General features: G+C 42.4%; 1 protein-coding gene across 8 annotated transcripts in view; it reads left to right on the top strand.

Moving 5' to 3' along the window:
- Positions 1-21,836, top strand: part of LOC137379478 (ubiquitin carboxyl-terminal hydrolase 15-like) — a 146,580-nt gene that overhangs the window by 112,297 nt on the left and 12,447 nt on the right. For 6 of the 8 annotated variants that reach the window (XM_068050356.1, XM_068050355.1, XM_068050354.1 and 3 more), the window contains 6 exons: positions 1,859-2,050; positions 7,101-7,210; positions 10,066-10,344; positions 12,111-12,181; positions 13,306-13,421; positions 21,618-21,767. In XM_068050356.1, the coding sequence (XP_067906457.1) occupies positions 1,859-2,050; positions 7,101-7,210; positions 10,066-10,344; positions 12,111-12,181; positions 13,306-13,421; positions 21,618-21,767 (918 nt within the window). Of the gene's footprint in view, positions 1-1,858; positions 2,051-7,100; positions 7,236-7,964; positions 8,017-10,065; positions 10,345-12,110; positions 12,182-13,305; positions 13,422-21,617; positions 21,768-21,836 lie in introns of those variants that run through there. The other 2 variants (XM_068050360.1, XM_068050358.1) reach the window with 2 other exon arrangements.

The following is a 21,836-nucleotide window of genomic DNA, read 5'->3' as shown; positions in this document are numbered from 1 at the left end:
AAATTAATGGGGCTGAAGGTTGATAAGTCCCCAGGACCTGATATTCTACATCCCAAAGTATTGAAAGAGGTAGCTATGGAGATAGTGGATGAATTGGTGATCATCTTCCAGAAAATATAGAATTTTGGAACAGTTTGTGCAGATTGGAAGATAGCAAATGTCACCCTACTATTTAAGAAGGGAGGGAGAGAGAAAACAGGGAATTACAGACCTGTTAGCCTTACATCAGTTGTTGGAGAAAATGCTAGAATCTATTCTAAAGGATGTGATAAATGACACTTAGATAATATCATTGGGCATAGTCGACATGGATTTATGAATGGGGAATCCTGTTTGACAAACCTGTTGGAGTTTTTTCAGGATGTTACTAACAATTGATAAAGGGGAGTCGGTGAACGTGGTATACTTGGATTTTCAGAAGGCTTGAAATAAAGTCCCCCACAGGAGGTTGGTTAGCAAAATTAAAGCACATAGAATAGGAGGTAATGTACTGGTATGGATTAAGGATTGGTTAACGGGCAGAAAACAGAACAGGAATAAAAGGGTCATTCTCACAGTGGCAGGCTGTGACTATAGTGGGGTACTGCAAGGATCAGTGTTTGGGCCCCAGCTGTTCACAATATATATCAAATGGAATATTTCCAAGTTTGCAGATGACACAAAACTAAGTGGGAATGTGTGTTGTGAGGATGATGCAAAGTGGCTTCAGGGGGATTTGGACAGACGGTGAGTGGGCAAGAATGTGGCAGATGGAATATAATGTGGAAAAATGTGAGGTTATCCACTTCGGTATGAGAAACAGATGTGAAGAGTATTTCTTAAATGGTAAGAGATTATAAAGTGTAGATGTACAAAGGGACCTGGGTCTCCTTGTCAATAAGTCACTGAAAGCTAAAATGCAGGTGCAGCAAGTAATTAAGAAGGCTGATGGTATGTTGGCCTTTATCATAAGGATTTGAGTACAGGAGTAGTGAAATCTTGCTTCAATTGTGTCGAACCTTGGTTAGATTGCACCTGGAGTACTGTGTGCAGTTTTGGTCCCCTTACCTTAGGAAGGATATTGTTGCCATAGAGGGAATGCAACAAATGTTCACCAGACTTGTTCCCGGGATGGTGGGACTGTCCTGTGAAGAGAGATTGGGGATACTGGGCCTGTATTCTCTAGAGTTTCAAAGAATGAGAGGTGATCTCATTGAAACCTACAAAATACTGAAAGAGATAGACAGGGTAGATGCAGGTAAGATGTATCCCCTGGTTGGGGAGTCTAGAACTGCGAGAAACAGTTTCAAAATAAGGGGGAAGCCACTGAGGACAGAGTTAAGTAGAAATTTCTTTACTCAGAGGGTTGTGAATCTCTACCCAAGAGGGCTATGGAAGTTCAGTCATTGAGTATGTTTAAAGCAGAGATCGACCGATTTCTAAGTACCAATGACATTAGAATATGAAGATAGTGTGGGGAAAAAGGCATTGAAGTGGATGATCACACATGATCGTATTGTATGGTGGAGCAGGCTCGATGGGCCGAATGGCCTACTTCTGTTCCTATGTTCAAAGGGTTACTATTTACTGTGAAAAGACAGTTATTCCTAATTTCACTGCCCCCAGCTGATGTAATTTTAGGGTATTTTAATAAGTTAATGTTTTTTTAATTCGGTTCACTAATTTCACTTAAAGTAGCACAGCTTTGTCGCGCAATTAATTGTTCCTTTGTTTAACCACATGCTGTGATTGAGAATGGTGTGGGCCATTTCAGTTCTGTACCCCCCTCCAGTGATTTAGATTGTCATTTTGTTAAAACCAATAATGGATTTTTGTAGAAAGATAATGCACAATGTAATAAAATGCTTTTTTATTGCAGTTTTGAAGTAACTGGCAGTAGGACGGAAGATACAGACACTGTAGTGATTCCAGTGTATTTACGTGAGAAGTATCGGCAGCCCAGCTATGGCCACCATAGCAACGTGTGCTTGTTTGGCCAACCCTTTATGATATGTGTGCCCAGAAACCTAACTGAGGAAAAGCTTTATAACCTATTACTTATGAAAATGTGGTAAGTATCTGGCCTTTGATTATTCTCATCATTCTGAAATCTCTTATGCTCATCCTGCCAGGACAACACACGGTCCTTTAATAGTTGGTTTAGTATCTTCCACTTGATTAAAGATAAGAGCAACGTGATGAAAACAATTTGGATGGAGCATTGATTGTCCTATGAGTTCCTGTTGTTTGTGGTTGTCCTTTGCCAGGCTTGATTGAATCTATAAATAAATGAATTCCTGGCTGGAGACAGACCTCTGATACCCAAGGACAATGGTCACACATGAACTCCAAGGCCTACACAGAAAATTGTCCTATTGCTGCCAGCTAACGAAATCACTTGCTGAGCTAGATAAATCAACCAGCCCATATAACTTCTAGGAAGATTAAAAAGATAGATTTGCATTTCTATAGCACCTTTCACAACCTCAAGATGTCCCAAAGTGCGCTACAGCCAATGTTGCACTTTCCAAGTGTAGTTACTGTTGTAATGTAGGAAAATTTTATGTTGGGCAGACATCAGTATGCTTTCTCTGTCACCTCTACATATTCCAGTTGCTGACTCTGCACTCTTTTTTTTTTATTCGTTTGTGGGTTGAGGGCATTGCTGGCTAGGTCTGTGTTTATTGCCCATCTCTAATTGCCCTTGAGAAGGTGGTGGTGAGCTCCCTTCTTGAACCGTTGCAGTCCGTGGGGTGTAGGTAGACCCACAGTGCTGTTAGGAAGGGAGTTCCAGGATTTTGACCCAGCGACAGCGAAGTAATGGCGATATAGTTCCAAGCCAGGATGGTGTGTGGCTTGGAGGGGAACTTGCAGGTGGTGGTGTTGTTCCCGTGCATCTGCTGCCCTTGTCCTTCTAGGTAGTAGAGGTCACTGGTTTGGAAGGTGCTGTTGAGCCTTGGTGAGTTGCTGCAGTGCATCTTGTATATGGTGTACACTGCTCCCACTCTGTCTGTGGTGAAGGGAGTGAATGTTGAAGGTGGAGGATGGGGTGCCAGTCAAGCGGGCTGCTTTGTCCTGGATGGTGTCGAGCTTCTTGAGTGTTGGAGCTGCACCCATCCAGGCAGGTGGAGAGTATTTCATCACACTCCTGACTTGTGCCTCGTAGATGGTGAACAGGCATTAGGGAGACAAAAGGTAAGTTAGTCGCCGCAGAATTCCCAGCCTCTGACCTGCTCTTGTAGCCACAGCATTTATGTAGCTGGTCCAGTTCACTTTCTGGTCAATGGTATGCCCCAGGATGTTGAAAGTAGGGGATTCATGGTTGGTAATGCCATTGAAGATCGGGGAGATGGTTAGTTTCTTCTTTGAGATGGTCATTGCCTGGCACTTGTGTGGCACGAATGATACTTGCCACTTATCAGCCCAAGCCTGGATGTTTTCCAGGTCTTGCTACATATGAACACAGGCTGCTTCAGTATCTAAGGAGTCGCAAATGGTGCTGAACGTTGTGCAATCATCAGCAGACATCCCCATTTCTGATCTTATGATTGAAGGAAGGTCATTGATGAAGCAGCTGAAGATGGTTGGGCCTAGGACACTACCCTGAGGAACTCTTGCAGTGATGTCCTGCGATTGAGATGATTGGCCTCCAACAACCACAGCCATCTTCCTTTGTGCTAGGTATCACTCCAGCCAACAGAGAGATTTCCCCCTGATTCCCATTGACTCCAGCTTTGCTGGGGCTTCTTGATGCCATACTCGGTCAAATGCTGCCTTGATGTCAAGGGCAATCACTCTCACCTTGCCTCTTGAGGTCAGCTCTTGTCCATGTTTGAACCAAGGCTGTAATGAGGTAAGGAGCTGAGTTGCCCTGACAGAACCCAAACTGAGCATCAGTGAGCAGGTCTTTCCCAGCTCCCCCATGATTGTGCAGATAAGCTGAAGTTGGATCCTCTGCTGTGGCAAAACACAGGAGATAGAACATCTGTGAGGCATGTGATAATCAGAATGCATATGCTTGTAGAAGCATGCGATGGCACCAAGGCTGTTGTACTTAACTTTTAGGATTGGGTTTGGCCACATTTTTGGTCTGCCTCTGATAAGCAGGTATTTTGTACACTGAGAATGCTTAAAACACTGAGCAGGTAAGTTGGTAACTGTCGAAAAATCAGTTAACATTTTAGGTATGGACCCTTCAGCAGCAGCAAACAATAACGTGCATTTATATAGCATCTTTAATGCAGTAAAACCTCCCAAAATGCTTCACAGGAGCATGATGAGACATTTGACAACGAGCCACATGGGTTAGTAGGGCAGATGACCAAAAGCTTGGTCAAAGAAGGAGGTTTTAAGGAACATCTTAAAGGTGAAGAATGAAGTAGAGAGACGGCGAGGTTATTGTGGGTTGGGGGGGTGTTGGTTTGGGGGAAGAGGTAGGGGCAGTTCCAGGCTTTAGGACCTCGGCAGCCAAAGGCATGGCTGTCCATAGTGGTTCATTCAGAACTCCTGAATGATCCACAACTGAAATGTTAACTTCTTTGTGTTCTCCACAGATGCTGTTTGACCTGCTTACATTTTCCTGCATTTTCTGTTTTTTGTTTCAAATCTGCAGAATCTGTTTTTGCTTCTTGTGTATTGTGTGGTATGGCTAGGTGAGGAAGGGGTCTCACTCCCCTTCGCCCCTTCTCTGGTTTGACCGCAACAGGGTTTTATCCTTTTAACACAGTGATTTAACTTATCACCTCAGTGAGCACTTGCTCCAGTTCCTCTAATATAATTGCAAATGAACCAATCAGACAGGTTTTCTTGAATTTAAACAAGAAAGATATAAATTTATTAACCGTATCACTCTAAACTGGTTAAAATTACTAAAATGCGTGATGCATCCACGCTCACATTCGCACGAGAGGCACACACGCAAATAGATTACAGAGGGGAAAACAGAGTTGGGAGGTTGGAGTAGAGTCCTTAATAAAAATGGAATTGAAATACTTAGTCGAAATTCAAGTCGTGAAGTCCTCGCTGGGCCACGTGCACAATTCGGGCTTGCTTCTCTGGTTCTGTAAGGCAGGAGAGGGGCTTTATCTGTGTCCCCTGGTTGTTGACTATAAGGATCTGTTGTTTTGAGGCTTAGCAGTTGCCACCGAGGCTTCCCTGGGACTTTGCTGGAGAGAGAGGGGTCCTTTCTTGGAGTTCAGTTACTGTCTTTCTGAGGCACAGTTCACAAACCCTCAGTTACATAGGCAGTCATGTCATATGACCACCTCTTTGTTTGCAATAGCATCTTCTGGAATAAAGTGATTCCTGACAAGGCACTGGCCGCTGAAGTCATCAGAGTGCGGCAAGCTGCGCACATGCGCAGCTACATCTTGCAAGGTTTTGGTGGCACATGTACTGGATGACGTCATTGCGCAGCACCGTCAGCGCATATCTGCGCCAGGTCCATCTTCGCACATGTGCGATGAAGTATCATCGGGTATCTAGCCCCCACTCGGCTGGAGGAAGTGGCTGAATGGGAGACTTTGAGGCTGGAGCTCTCCCTCCTCGGCAAATTACTCCAGGCTTCAACGCTCCCTCCCCTCAGCTGCTCACTCCAGACCTCGATGCTCCTTCCCCTCAGCCACTCGCTCCAGACCTCGATGCTCCTTCCCCTCAGCCACTCGCTCCAGACCTCGACGCTCCTTCCCCTCAGCCACTCACTCCAGACCTCGACGTTCCTTCCCCCTCAGCCGCTCGCTCCAGACCTCTATGCTCCTTCCCCTCAGCTGCTCCCTCCAGACCTCGACGCTCCCTCCCACCACCCCTGGCCGATTGTTGCTCGCTTTATGCCACCCCACTCACCGGCTGCTTGTTCCCCGGTCACGCCGCTTCCCACCTCTCGGTCACTCACTCCTATGTCACCCTATCACCCCGTGCGGCCCACCTTGCTTCTTCGAGCGGCGCCTGGTGACTGATGAAACATGGAAGCGCGTGACCGAGAGGAGGAAAGCGGCGCAGCCGGTGAGCGGGGTGGCGCCAAGCAAAGAACAGTCATCCAGGGAACTGGGGGAAGCAGCGAGATCTAGAGCGAGCGCCTGAGGGGGGCAAGCGGCCGGTAGGGAGAAGGGGGCGAAAGCGAGTTGCCAAGGTGGGAGAGTGGCCAGTGGGGTGGGAGTTAGTAGCTGTGTTTGGTTGAAGTCAGTCCTGGTCAGTCATATAATCAAATCACGATAATGAATTGGCAGCACATTTTATACTCTGCCCGATTTTCTTTTCCATCGATTGGGGTGCCAATTCACTATCTTCCAATGGAAATTCAATCATAAAATTCCTTTTGTATTTAATAGGATTACTGGAATATTAAATGGATCTGAGGATTACATTTAGTATCCAATAACTACATAGTAGCATATTACTGGGCTTCCATCCAACTTAATGTAAGTTAGTTTGCTAGAACGATCTAGCCATACGCATTTCCTGTGATAAATTGAGCAGCGCCTTTAATCCTGGCAGCTGCCTGAACGTTGCAGACACTGACTTACCAGTTGAAGAGCCTGCATTTGTGCATGTGCAAGTACTGCACCACCTAGTGGTCGCGTTGTCAGCAAACTCAGCTGCCAGCCTTTGGCTTATTATGTGCAAATTCGTGCGTGGCCATCTTTAGCTGCTTTGTTCTGCTAGGCTCAGACAAAGTTCCATATGACGAAATTAATATTTCCATTTGGCCTGTGGCGTTTCCGTTACATGTGCGAAATGAGTTTGGATCAACACAACTTTTTTCCCAGTTGGTATTTAATCTGCACCTCAAAACTGCCACCATCCTGCACAAATTAACCAAATGTATTAAGATTCTATTACAGTGATTGTGGTACAAAAATATTGCATTGATAATTTAAGACCGGTTTGTCCCAACAATGCAACTAATCATAGGGGGAGCGCTAAACTGAAACATTGAGGCTTCTATAGGCTGTAGGGGTTGAAGAGGGGTATCTTCTGCATGAGAACCATACAACTTAAAGGGCTCAAAACTAGCAACAATTCTTACCTTCGATTTGAGATTTTTTTCATATTTCTTAAGTACGTATTAATCAGCTTAAAGTTTTCTGAAATACTTTTTTTTGCTTCCTGTTTTTTGATTCCAGCCGATATGTTAGAACCTATAACGAAAATGAAGAAGGAAGCCTTCATTTTTCCAAAGACCTTGGTATCAATATCAATGGGCAAAATGGTGTACATGAGGAGGGATCTCCAAGTAAGACTCGAGTGTTTCTAACTTGGTAATGCCAATATTTATTCATAGTACTTGCACACATTTGTGCTTCAACAACAGTAACTTGCATTTATGTAGCAAAACATCTCGAGGCTATTCACAGGAGCGTTATCAAACAAAGTTTGAGCCCCGAGCCACATAAAGAGATATTATGGCAGATGACCAAAAGAACCGTCAGAGGTAGGTTTTAAGGAGCGTCTTAAAGGAGGAAAGAAAAGTAGAGAGGTTTAAGGAGGGAATTCCAGAGCTTAGGCCCTTGACGGCTGAAGGCATGACTACCAATGGTGGAGCAATGAAAATCGGGGATGCTCAAGGCCAGAATTGGAGGAGTGCAGATATCTCGGAAGGTTGTGGAGCTGGAAGAGATTAGAGAAAGAGGAGGGGTGAGGCTGTGGAGGGATTTGAAAACCAGGATGCGAATTTTCTTTAATCGATATTGCTTAACCAGGAGCCAGTGTAGGTCAGCGAGCACAGGGGTGATAGGTGAACAGGACTTAGTACAAGTTAGGATATGACAGCAGAGTTTTGGATGATCTTAACTTAATCGAGGGTGGAAGATGGGAGACTAATCAGGAGTGCATTGGAATAGTAACTCTAGCAGTACTTCTGATTTAATTTTATAATCAGTGTTAGATACCAAAGTCTATAGAACCCACTGTTCCAATAAATTGTAGTACAAAAAGACGACAACATTTACCCATGTGTGATATTCTGTTTCTGTCCATGTACCATTCAGGCTGTCAAATGATGTAACCCTGACTGATTATTTAGGCTGATTAGATCTACAGGCAAGTGAAATGAATAAAACTCAGAATTAAGTTATTGGCATTGACTAACACATTTAAAAAAGGCAACTTTGTCACATTCATAATTGTAGGTAAGCTGAAAGAATTTTGTTTTGTGTTTCTGTTAAGTTTACAGTTCACTATGGGGGCTTGAGAACAAAGCCGAGCCATTTTGCTATTTACTTCATAGCTGTATCTACAGAGTTTCTGCACAGATAGAAATATGTTGTGTTCCTTTGGTGAATGTCGGTGCTTTGCTGGAACATTTTATTGTCAGTCTAAGTTCTCTCCCTTAATCCCAAATCATATAACTACAGTACAGTACGAAGACATTTGGCACATTATGCTTTTTTGGCTCTCTGAAAGGGCTATCCATGCAGTCTCCATCTTCTGTCCTTTCCCTACATCCTCCTTCATTTGTCTTTTTTAGATAAAGCTGTTATGCGTTCTTTTTTGTCGAGTGTTCCAAGTCCTAACAAATGGTGTTTAAAAATTAACTTTTACCTTCATTCTTTTGATGATCTTCAGTTTATACACGTCTTTCACAACCTTGTAATCAGTGAGAACAGGTTTTCTCCATTTACTTTACTACAGCCCTTCATAATGCCAACTTGCCACATCAATAAAATGTGTTGAGAGATATTTCAAACAAGTGTTAATTCCCATTTTAAAGCAGCACAATGGGATTGGAAGTATATATGTATGTATTCATAAACTACTGTACATCATCGATAGCTTAACATTTCATAAGTGGCCCTTCAAATGTTGGATGCTGTCTTTGTATCTAGTTTGCTAAAATCTAATGGAGAGTTTTGTCAGAATATTTGGACTTTAACACTAATAGCTCAGATTGAGTGAGGTGTTTTCATGAGATAGGTGATTCGCAAGCATGTGAAGTAATCTGTTGCCATTTAGAATGATTTAAACACATCAAATGAAATAGAGACAAAGACTTAAAAATCACATTAGCACTTGTCCCTATATATGACAAGATAGTGTCTGTCTTTCTGAACCAAACCTGCTTTGCATTTTGTGTGCATTCCAAAAGGTAATATTTTTAATTACCATACTTCAACATTGTATGTGTAGAAGCTGACTAATATCAGGAGATACACATTCAGCAGTCTGATTATTACATTGTGTAGGTTAATTCAGTGCCTCATATACATGTTGACTCAGTTCCCTTTGTAAGCTGTCTCTCCCTGATATTGGTACCCCATTTAAAATAAAATGTTTACAGCAGATTGGTTGAAACAATTATTTTAAAAAGTTATTAATGGAGGACGCATCCTTTTAATTTAGGTTTTTAATACATTATCAGAAAATAATTTTATTAGTTTTGTCAGCTGTTGCAACAATTTTTGTTTAAAAAGAAAATGATCCTAAGGAGCTGTAGATTTCTCGTCAGCCTCCATATACCGAACCTTGTACAACTGTCCTCTGAGGCACTTTGTCAAAGAATTCCCCCTCTTGTTTCCACCTCGAGAAAGAAAGAATGTTTATAGGTGTCAGACAAATTATTATATGGAGGTTTATGATTTGAGTTTGCTACATTATCTGCATCAGTAATATTGAACTGCACTGACCTGCCCTGTTTAAAAAAATTTGTAACGAAGAAATTCATCTAAATGGGGGTTAATCATACCATTGGTTAAACTCCTGTGCTGACTATAATGGAGCATTAACGAAAACTAATTGTAGATAAGTGGAATGGCGAAGAATGTTGCAAGCCCCTCAACATCTTGCTGCTCCAACAATGCTGTTTCTGAAGAGTGAAGAATTCTCCCTTCATGACCTTCATCCCCATCTCCATTTCTTTTAAAATGCATCTTACGGAGAAACGTTTTTTAAATTTCAAACCTTTATAAATTTAATCTGCGTAAAGTGTGGCCAGCTTTCTCTTTGACGTTGAGGATAGAGAGCTCCACTGTGCAATAAATTATCTACAATGAGAGGTAACTAGACACAAAGCTCTGAAGAAAAAGGCAGGTAGTTGCAATGAAGACATGCTGACTGGCAGTAATTTTTGCTATCAATTCTTCCTCTGCGCAGGTGAAATGGAGACAGATGAGCAGGACGATGAGTCCAGTCAGGATCAAGAACTTCCTTCCGAGAATGAGAACAGCCAATCAGAAGACTCTGTTGGGGGAGATAATGAGGATTCCGAAAATGGCATCTGCACTGAAGACCCTTGTAAAGGCCAGCTGTTCCAGGGACACAAAAAACAGCTCTTTACATTCCAATTCAATAATTTGGGAAATACGGATATCAATTATGTCAAGGATGACGGGCAAATCCGATTTGAAGATACCAGACAGATCAGACTCGATGGTAAGTATTATAGTTGAAACTCTCCTTCGTCAAAATAGTGCATTAGGAATGTCACCTGGCAGCTCAGTTGCTTGTTGCTGCCAGCCAAAAAGTTGCATCAAGCCTGCATACTGCTTGAAATTCCTCAGCTCACCTGGCTGATGCTCACAAACCACTTTGCCTTGGGAATGTGTCAACTGTCCGTGAGATCAGTGGTTAGAGAACCAAACATTTGGGAAGCACTGCATCTTCTCACTGCCCTGCTGTGCTCTGTAGCAGCATTGACTACAGCGGTGAGGAGTTTGTGAAGCAAACCATCTTACTTCCAGCACTTCTGCCCCAGCAGCTGCAGCAGGATTTGTAGTGTAATATGCTTTGGAAGGACAGCAGGAAGTGTGATGAATGTACAGAAATTCATTTCTATTTATATACTAATAGGCCTTTTTAAGTGATTATTTTCCACTTTCCCTATTGAAATTGTGCTGAACCTGTAGCCCTCTAATGCCTTGCCTAAATGGCCATTTTTCATGTTTTACTCTAGTATTCAACTGTGGGTGTGGCATCACAGCCAGTTTCTAGCAGAACTCACTGGACAGGAATCGAATCCTGGCATTTTTTTAAAATTTCCTTCCCTAGCTATGGGATTCTGAGGTGAACTTTCCTCAGATCAACAGAGATCAAACTGAACCATCAAGCCCAACTTAACACTAAGGCTGACTGGATCTGAGTAAAGAAATACAGAACATGGACTATCTCCCTTAACTATGTTCACTATTGTGATGATAACTGCACTAAAGAGGCCATGAAAGAACATTGGACCAGGTTTAACGTGAAGGAGCACTTACATTTCATGAATGATGTGCACAATGGGATTGTGGGAAAAATGGACTTATCTTTTGCTGCTTTGCATCCAAGAGCTGGTTTCAGTTTTTTTAACTCTTGCATGTGATGCGTTTCCCTGGGATAAACCATTGACACAAAATCAAAAATCTAGCCTTTTTTTTTAAGCACATGAAAGTAAGTCTTGTACATTGATAGATTATTTATGCCCTTGTATTGCCCTTTGAGAAGCCTCTTATCCTTGGCTAAAGTCTCTGATTGCCCATCTTGATGCATGTTTTGGTCAGGTGTAATTGTAGATGGTGCATATCAGATAGTCACATTATAGCAATATGTGCTAAATTCAAATTCTATTGACTGATGTTTAAACCTAATTTTGAGGAAATGGATGCTAAAGGGAATGAAATAGATCCCTTGTTATAAATAAGATGCCAGGCATTTTAGTATGGAAGAGCTGCAGGGTTAAATAAATGACAACGGTCTGAAATTGAAATTAATATTACTTGCAAGCTGGCAAGTTGCTTTATTCTGCTTTCAAAATAGTACATTTGAGTATTATTGCACTAAGTTGAATGCCTAAGATCAATCTAATATTCTGGTCAGTGAATCCATAGATGTAGAATCCTTCTGTTGCGTACTCCAAACAAATTAGTGCTTTTGACTAATTTGATGAAAGTTGGCATTTAAATACACTGATAAAATAATTGTGCCTACACACAGCCAAGCTGAGTTAAGCTAGTAGTACAGATTGTGAATCAAACCTGAAAACTTGATTAACACTCAGTTACACACTGTCTTAACCAAGTGAGACCTCAAGCTCTTATGAATTGTACCTGTAATGTGAGGCCATCTCAGCTGACTTGGTTTAAGAAATAGCTGTCAGATGTACTAAAAGTGAGTTGTGTCAGTTGATTTTCAGAGTGTGTTCTATCTGTTTTCATCCACAGAGCGAACATATCTGGCATTAGACTGGAATCCTGAAATAAAGAAACTATGCTTTGATGACAATGCAGCAGAGGTAAAATATGGACCAAGCATGTAATGAGAAAAAATGGTTACAATGGGCTAAGTTGTTTTAACTTGGTAAAAAAAATTGACATGGCAAAAAGTAGAAAATACTTAGAATGTCCATCAGATCTGATTTTTTTTTTTGAGTTCTTTCATATTTAAGTCTCGTTAACATTTCATGTACATGCAAACTGCATTATAACTTGTCAAAACCAAACTTTAAGATAATGGCTGAGCAGCTACTTTTTTGTGACTGATCTGCATCCATTTTATGAGGTAAAGTTAAGTTACTTATAAAAGAAAGAAAGCTGTCATTATCAGCTGTCTCTCGCTGCTACTGATGCAAAATAATCTTTCCTTTATATAAAAAAAAAATCAGTGGATCCTGAAATTATTGGGCATCATCCCATCTGCAATCATTGTGTTTGCTTAACCGCTCACTGACCTACATTGGCTCCTGGTTAAGCAACGTCTCAATTTTAAAGTTCTCATCCTTGTTTTCAAATCCCTCCATGGACTCACCCCTCCCTACCTCTCTAATCTCCTCCAGCCCCACAACGCTAAGAGATATCTGTGCTCCTCTAATTCTGCCCTCTTGAGGATCACCGATTTGAATTGTTCCATCATTGTTGACCATACCTTCATCTGCCAAGGCCCTAAAGCTCTGGAATTCCCTCCCTGAACCTCTACGCCTCTTTTTCTTGTTTTGAGATGCTCCTTAAAACCTACCTCTTTGACCAAGCTTTTGGCCATATGCCCTAATATCATCTTATGTGGCTCGGCGTCAGATTTTGCTTTATTATGCTCCTGTGAAGTGTTTTGGGAGGTTTTATGATATTGGTTGCTATATAAATATGTTATAGCAACATGGCTGCACCTCAGAAGAATAATGTGTGGTGCATGGCATGATGTAACCATCTGTCCTTTTTAAATAAACAATGTAGATTGTCTTTTTTACTGTGAGGCATGTCATGGGCAATCACTAGTACTTTTTCACAAATGCATTCACTATTATAATGTATCATTCCCATAGGAAACATAAACATCGAGTGAACGTTCTTGTACTATAGCTGATAAAGCATTTTGTGTTATAATTTTACAAACTGAAATAAGAGATGCTTGGCTTTTTAACAGGATTTTGAGAAGCATGAAAGCATGGAATATAGGCCGCAGAAAAAAATGTTTGTAAAATTAAAAGACTGTATTGAGCTTTTTACAACTAAAGAGAAGCTGGGTGCAGAGGACCCTTGGTGAGTAATTTTAAGTAGTTTTGGGTACAATTGAAACTTTCCCGTAAAACAGAATGTCATTGATTGAGGATGTTGCTAAATTGTGTTAACATTGATTGTCAGTTTGTCATAATATCATAGAAATATACAGCACAGGAGGCAGCCATTCAGCCTGTCTTGCCTGTGCCAGATGCTAAAGCAGTATCCAGCCTAATCCCACTTTGCAGTTCTTGCTCTATAGCCTTATATGTTACAGCACTTCAAGTTCATATCCAAGTATTTTTTTAAAATGCGGTGAGAGTTTCTGCCTCCACCCCCCCCTTATCAGGCAGTGAGTTCCAGACCCCCACCACCCTTTGGGTAAAAAAAAAAGTGTCTCCTCAACTACCCTCTAAACCTTCTGGCAATTAATTTAAATCTATGTCCCCTAGTTATTGACCTCTGCTAAAGGAAATAGCTCCTTCCTATCCACTTTATCTACTTTAACACGTCACTTAAACCTTCCCTCAGCCTCCTCCCTTACAAAGAAAACAACCGCAGCCTATCCAGTGTTTTCTCGTTGCTCAAATTTTCCAATTCTGGCAACATCCTCGTAAACATCCCCTGTACCCCCTCTAGTGCGATGACATCCTTCCTGTTATGTGGTGACCAGAACTCTACGCAGTCCAGTTAACTGCAGCCTAACTTGTGTTTTACATTTCTAGCATTGCCACCTTGCTGTTATATTCTATGCCATGGCTAATAAAGGAAAGTACCTCATACACCGCCTTAACTACCTTATCTCCCTGTCCTGCTACCTTCAGGGACCTATGTACATGCATTCCAGATTCCCCCTCCTCCTCCTCCACTGCCACCACTGACCATTCCCCTTTGCTTCCTGCTACTGAGCCAATTTTAAATCCAACTTGCCACTTTCTCTGAATACCATGTGCTTTTACTTTTCTGACCAGTCTGCCAGGTGAGACCTTACTGGAGCAATTTACCTAGTGCCATTTCCCCGTCTTCTCCCTGTAGCCCTGCACATTCTTCCTTTTCAGATAATCCAATTCCCTCTTGAATGCCTCGATTGAACCTGCCTCCACCACACACTCAAGCATGCATTCCAGATCCCAACCACTTGTTGCGTGAAAAAAAATGTTCTCATGTCATTATTGCTGCTTTTGCCAATTACCTTAAATCTGTGCTCTTTTGTTCTTGATCCTTCCACCAATGGGAATAGTTTTTCCCTATCTACTCTGTCCAGACCCCGCATGATTTTGAATACTTCTTTCAAATCACTTCTCAACCTTCTCTTCTCGAAAGAAAGCAGTCCCAACTTCTCCAGTCTATCTACATAACTGAATTTTCTCATCCTTGGAATCATTCTCGTGAATCTTTTCTATACTCTCTCTCATGCCTTCACACCTTTCCTAAAGTGTGGTACCCACAACTGGACACAATACGCCAGTTGAGGCGAAATCAGTGTTTTATACGTTTAACATAACTTCCTTGTTTTTGTACTCTATGCCCTTTTGATTAAGCCTAGGATGCTTTATTAACTGCTCTCTCAAACCCTAACCTTCCACCTTCAATGTTTTATGCACATATACACCCAGGTCCCTCTGCTCTTGCAAGCCCTTTCGAATTGTACCCTATATTTTATATTGTGTCTCTGCATTCTTCCTACCAAAATGAATCACTTTACACTTCTCTGCATTAAATTTCATCTGTCACTTTTCCACCCATTCCACTAACCTATCTATCTCCTTTTGAAATTTAACACTATCCTTCTCACAGTTCACAATGCTTCCAAGTTGCGTATCATCCACAAATTTTGAGATTGTGCCCTGTACCCAAGGTGTAGGTCATTAATATATATCAGAAAGAGCAGGGTCCTAACACCGACCCCTGGGGATCTCCACTGCAAACCTTCCTCCAGTTCAAAAAACATTCATTAACCACTACTGTCTGCTTCCTGTCCCTCAGCCAATTTCGTATCCATGATGCTACTGTCCCTTTTATTCCATGAGCTATAACTTTGCTCACAAGTCTGTTGTGCAGCACTTTATCAAATACCTTCTCGAAGTCCATGTACACCACATCAACAGCATTGCCTTCATCAACGCTCTCTGTTACCTCTTCAAAGAAAACTCCAAGTTGATTAAACATGATTTGCCCTTAAATCTGTGCTGGCTATCCTTAATTAATCCACATTTGCCCAAGTGACAATTAATTTTGTCCTGAATTATCACTTCTAGAAGCTTCCCCATCACTGAGATTAAACTGACTGGTCTGTAGTTGCTGGACTTATCTTTACAACCTTTTTTGGACAAAGGTGTAACATCTGTAATTCTCCAGTTCTCTGGCAGCACCCAAAATCTAAGGAGGACTGGAAAATTATAGCCAGTACCTCCTGCAATTTCCACACTCATTTCCCTCTATCTTTGGATGCATCTCATCCGGTCTTGGTGCCTTATCAACTTTAACTGCCGACAGTCTATACAATACCTCCTCATCAATTTTAATCCCTTCAAGCATCTGAATTACCTCCTCTTTTCACCATGACCTGCACAGAATCATCTTCCTTGGTAAAGACAGATGCAAAGTATTCATTGAATACCTCAGCCATGCCCCCTGCCTCCATGCATAAATCCCCTTTTGGTCTCTAATCAGCTCCACTCCTCTTTTTACCACCCTTTTACTATTTATGTGACTATAAAAGACTTTTGGATTCCCTTTTTTGTTAGTTACCCATCTCTTTTCATACTCCGTCTTTGCTTCTCTTATTTGCTTTCTCAATTCCCCTCAGAACTTTCTATATTCTGCCTGGTGTTCTCTTCTATTATCTGCCTAACATCCGTCATACGCACACTTTGTCTGCTTCACCTTAATCTTTATCTCTTTTGTCATCCAGGAAGCTCTGGATTTGTTTTTCCTACCTTTCCCCTTCATGGGAATATATCTTTGACCGTGCCCAAGCTATCTCCTCTTTAAAACCAGCCTGTTGTTTAGTTACTGTTTTGCCTGCCAACCTTTAATTCCAATTTATTTGGATCAGAGCCTTTCTTATATAAAGACCAGTGAAAGGGTCGGCCCACTCAAGTACAGAGATGGGAATCTATGTGTGGAGCCAGAGGAAATGGGCGAGGTACTAAATGAGTATTTTGCATCAGTATTCACCAAAGAGAAGGACTTGGTGGATGATGAGCCTAGGGAAGGGAGTGAAGATAGTCTCAGTCATCTCATTATCAAAAAGGAGGAGGTGTTGGGTGTCTTGCAAAGTATTAAGGTAGATAAGTCCCCAGGGCCTGATGGGATCTACCCTAGAATACTGAGGGAGGCAAGGGAAGAAATTGCTGGGGCCTTGACAGAAATCTTTGCATCCTCATTGGCTACAGGTGAGGTCCCAGAGGACTGGAGAATAGCCAATGTTGTGCCTTTGTTTAAGAAGGGTGGCAAGGATAATCCAGGAAATTATAGGCCGGTGAGCCTTACGTCAGTGGTAGGGAAACTATTAGGATTATTTGGGACGGGATTTACTCCCATTTGGAAACAAACGAACGTATTAGCGAGAGACAGCATGGTTTTGTGAGGGGAAGGTCGTGTCTTACTAATTTGATTGAGTTTTTTGAGGAAGTGACTAAGATGATTGATGAAGGAAGGGCAGTGGATGTTATCTATATGGACTTTAGTAAAGCCTTTGACAAGGTCCCGCATGGCAGACTGGTACAAAAGGTGAAGTCACACGGGATCAGAGGTGAGCTGGCAAGATGGATACAGAACTGGCTCGGTCACAGAAGACAGAGGGTATCAGTGGATGGGTGTTTTTCTGAATGGAGGGATGTGACTAGTGGTGTTCCGCAGGGATCAGTGCTGGGACCTTTGCTGTTTGTAGTATATATAAATGATTTGGAGGAAAATGTAGCTGGTCTGATTAGTAAGTTTGCAGACGACACAAAGGTTGGTGGAGTTGCGGATAATGATGAGGATTGTCAGAGGATACAGCAGGATATAGATCGGTTGGAGACTTGGGCGGAGAAATGGCAGATGGAGTTTAATTCGGAAAAATGTGAAGTAATGCATTTTGGAAGGTCTAATGCAGGTGGGAGGTATACAGTAAATGGCAGAACCCTTAGGAGTATTGACAGGCAAGAGAGATCTGGGCGTACAGGTCCACAGGTCACAAAGTGGCAATGCAGGTGGATAAGGTAGTCAAGAAGGCATACGGCATGCTTGCCTTCATCGGTCGGGGCATAGAGTATAAAAATTGGCAAGTCATGTTGCAGCTGTACAGAACCTTAATTAGGCCACACTTAGAATATTGCGTGCAATTCTGGTCGCCACACTACCAGAAGGACGTGGAGGCTTTGGAGAGGGTACAGAGGAGGTTTACCAGGATGTTGCCTGGTCTGGAGGGCATTAGCTATGAGGAGAGGTTGGAAAAACCCGGATTGTTTTCACTGGAACGACTGAGGTGGAGGGGCGACATGATAGAGGTTTACAAAGTTATGAGCAGCATGGACAGAGTGGATAGTCAGAAGCTTTTTCCCAGGGTGGAAGAGTCAGTTACTAGGGGACATAGGTTTAAGGTGCGAGGGGCAAAGTTTAGAGGGGATGTGCGAGGCAACTTTTTTACACAGAGGGTGGTGAGTGCCTGGAACTTGCTGCCAGGGGAGGTGGTGGAAGCAGATACGATAGCGATGTTTAAGAGACATCTTGACAAATATATGAATAGGAAGGGAATAGAGGGATATGGGCCCCGGAAGTGCAGAAGGTGTTAGTTTAGGCAGGCATCAAGATCGGCGCAGGCTTGGAGGGCTGAATGGCCTGTTCCTGTGCTGTACTGTTCTTTGTTCTTTTGTTCTTTGTTCTTACCCCATTGAAGTTGGCTTTCCCCAAGTTAATCTTGCTTTGGATTGTTCCTTGTCCTTTTGCATAGCCACCCTAAATCTTAATGATACAATGATCACTGTCCCCTAAATGTTCCCCTACTGACACTTGATCCACTTGGCCCATTCCATTACCAAGAACCAGGTCTAACATTGCCTTTCTCATTGGACTGGAAACATATTACTGTAGAATATTTTCCTGAGCACACTCTAGGAACTCTTGCCCCTCTTTGCCCTTTCCACCACTATCATTCCAGTCTATATTCAGATAATTAATGTCCCCCATTATACCTACTCTAAAATTCTTGCATCGCTCTGTAATTTCCTTGCAAATTTGTCCTTCTACATCTTACCCACTAGTTGGTGGCCTGTAGACTACCCCGAGCAATGTAATTGCATCTTTTTTGTTCCTTAGCTCTAGCCGAATAGATCCTGTCCTTGTCTGAGGGGTCATCCTCCCTCTCCAAGACTGCAATGTTCTCAATGTGGTTGACCCTCAACTGTCCTCTGAAATGGTCTAGCAAGCCACTTTGTAGTTAAGGGCAATTGGGGGTGGCAGCAAATGCTGGCCATGCCAGGGATGCCCATATCCCATGAAAGAATAAAATCAATACTGCCACCCCGCCTCCTTTCCTTCCTTTCCTAAACATCTTGTATTCAGGAATATTTAATACCTAGTACTGCCCTCCTTTGAGGCAGGTCTCTGTTTTGGTCATATTTCCACACGGCAGTCTGCGTCTGTAACTCACCAATCTTATTTACCACACTTGGCGCATTCACATAAATGCATAGTAGCCCCAGTTTAGACTTTATTACTCTGAACCCACCCTCTGAACTTACTGTTTCCTACTCTAGTGCTATCTGTCTCTCCCAGTATTCTGTGCACCTTGGTATTATTCTCTGATATTATCTCCTGTTTCCCACACCCCTTGCAAGTTAGTTTAAACCGTCCCCAATAACACTAGCAAATCACCCTGCGAGAAAATTTGTTCCAACTCTGTTTAGGTGCAACTTGTTTGGCCTGTACAGGTCCCATCTTCCCCAGAGCCAGTTCCAATGCCCCAGGAATCTGAAGCCCTCCCTCCTGCATCATCTTTCCAGCCACACATTCATCTGCTTTATCCTCCTATTTCGAAACTCACTTGTGCCTGGTATCAGGAGTAATCTGGAGATTACAGTTTTTGAGGTCCTAGCTCCCTAAATTCTGACTGCAGGACCACATCCCACTTTCTGCCTATGTCATTGGTAGCAATGTGGACCACGACTGCTGGCTGTTCACCCTCACCCCTCAGGGTACTCTGCAGCCGTTCATTGACATCCTTGACCCTGGTATCAGGGAGGCAACGTACCATCCTAGATTCACGCCTGTGGCTGCAGAAACACCCATCTATTCCCATAACTATTGAATCTCCTCTCGCTGTTGCTCTTCCAGTCGTCTTTGTGCCACCTGTACAACTGAAACACCAGTGGTGCTATGGACGTGACTCTGGCTGAACTCCCCAGATGAACCATCACTTCCTTCAGCAATCAAAACTGAATACTGGTTGGAGAGTGAGATACACTCAGGGGGACTCCTGCACTATCTGCCTGTCTCCTTTTGATTGGTGGTCACCCATTACCCCCTCTCCCTGCATTCTCTTAAGCTGCTGGATGAACACATCTATAAACGTGCTACCCACTCAACCTCAAAGATACACCACAGTGACACTGGTTATGCCCAGGTTCATACAAATATGCGAATTAGGAGCGGGAGTAGGCCATTCGGCCCCTCGAGCCTGCTCTGCCATTCAACAAGATCGTGGCTGATCGAATTGTAACTTCGACTCCATATTCTCGCCTACCCCTGATAACTTTCATCCCTTGCTTATCAAGAATCTATCTACCTCTGCCTTAAAAATATTCAAAAACTCTGCTTCCACCGCCTTTTGAGGAAGAGAGTTCCCAAGACTCACGACCTTCTGAGAGAAAAAATTTCTTCTCACCTCCGTGTTAAATGGATGACCCCTTATTTTTAAATAGTTCTAGATTCTCCCACAAGGGGAAACATCCTTTCAGCCTTCACTTTGTCAAGACCCCTCAGGATTTAAATAATTCTTCCTTAAATAAGGAGACCAATACTGTACACAGTACTCCAGATGTGGTCTCACCAATGCCCTGTATAACTGAAGCATAACCTCCCTATTTTGTATTCAATTCCCCTCATAATAAAAGGTAACATTCTATTAGTTTTTCTCATAACTTGCTGTACCTGCATACTAACCTTTTGCAATTCATACACTAGGGCACCCAGATCCCTTTGCATCTCCGAGCTCTGCAATCTGTCACCATTTAGATTATATGCTTTTTTTATTCTTTCTGCCAAAATAGATAATTACACATTTTCCCACATTATACTCCATTTGCCAGGTCTTTGCCCACTCACTTAACCTATCTATATCCCTTGCAGCCTCATGTCCTCTTCACAACTTACTTTCCTACCTATCTTTGTGTCATCGGCAAATTTAGCAACCATACCTTCAACCCCTTGATCGTTATATAAATTGTAAAAAGTTGAGGTCCCAGCACTGATCCCTGTGGCACACCACTCGTTACATCAAGCCAACCAGATGAACCATTTATACCCATTCTCTGTTTCCTATTAGCTAGCCAATCTTCTATCCATGCCAATATGTTGCCCCCTAGGCCATGAGCTTTTATTTTTCACAGTAACCTTTGATATGGTTCAGGTGATATAATGTTCAAATGATTACATCAAGACAGCACAATCTAAGTAGTAAGAGCTAAAATAGCTGTTAATCAGAACTGCTTCAGAAGGAAGTCAGAACGAAGCTTTGTAGATTAATGATCACAGTAACCACAGCACAACATTAAGCTGCTGTTACTGCTCCTGGAGATATCCATGTCTTGTGCTGGTTGTGAAGATTTGTGGTGCTCTGTGTTGCTTGATATGTGTATATAGTTGGTTTTTACACCTCATTTCACTGCTTACTTGTGTAACAGCCTCTGGTATTTCCAGCTGTATTCTTGTTTTCTTCAACCTAATATCATAGTTGGCTTACTTGTGGTGGAGGTGAAGTCTTGTGTTCAGCAGGCATGATGTGTATCTTCTACGATGCACCAGTCTCAGCTGTAGAAGATTTTACTGCAAGAGCAGTGCCCAATATTCAGAATACTGCCCAAAGAGATTGAGAATCTTAACTTAGGACTTCTTTCCATCATCTTAAGTACACCTTGATGTTCAGACTTGGAGGAAAGGTATTTTCCATGCATTGGAGTGATTGCTATTTGATGAAGGAGAAGGAATTGGAAAAATAGTACTTTCTTTTACTTCAATTGTGTTTTTCTTCAGGTACTGTCCAAACTGCAAACAGCATCAGCAAGCCACCAAAAAATTAGATCTGTGGTCATTACCCCCTGTGTTGGTGGTGCACTTGAAGCGATTTTCCTATAGCCGATATTGGCGAGACAAACTGGACACACTGGTTGATTTTCCTATTAGGTATGTCTCCCAGAATGAGTTAAATCTGCTTTTCTGCTTAGACAGGTGCACATCCAGATGTAATTATTA

Source organism: Heterodontus francisci, chromosome 18 (genome assembly GCF_036365525.1).
Source record: "Heterodontus francisci isolate sHetFra1 chromosome 18, sHetFra1.hap1, whole genome shotgun sequence".
In the NCBI taxonomy this organism is placed as follows: Eukaryota; Metazoa; Chordata; class Chondrichthyes; order Heterodontiformes; family Heterodontidae; genus Heterodontus; species Heterodontus francisci.
This window is presented reverse-complemented; position numbering and strand designations above follow the sequence as displayed.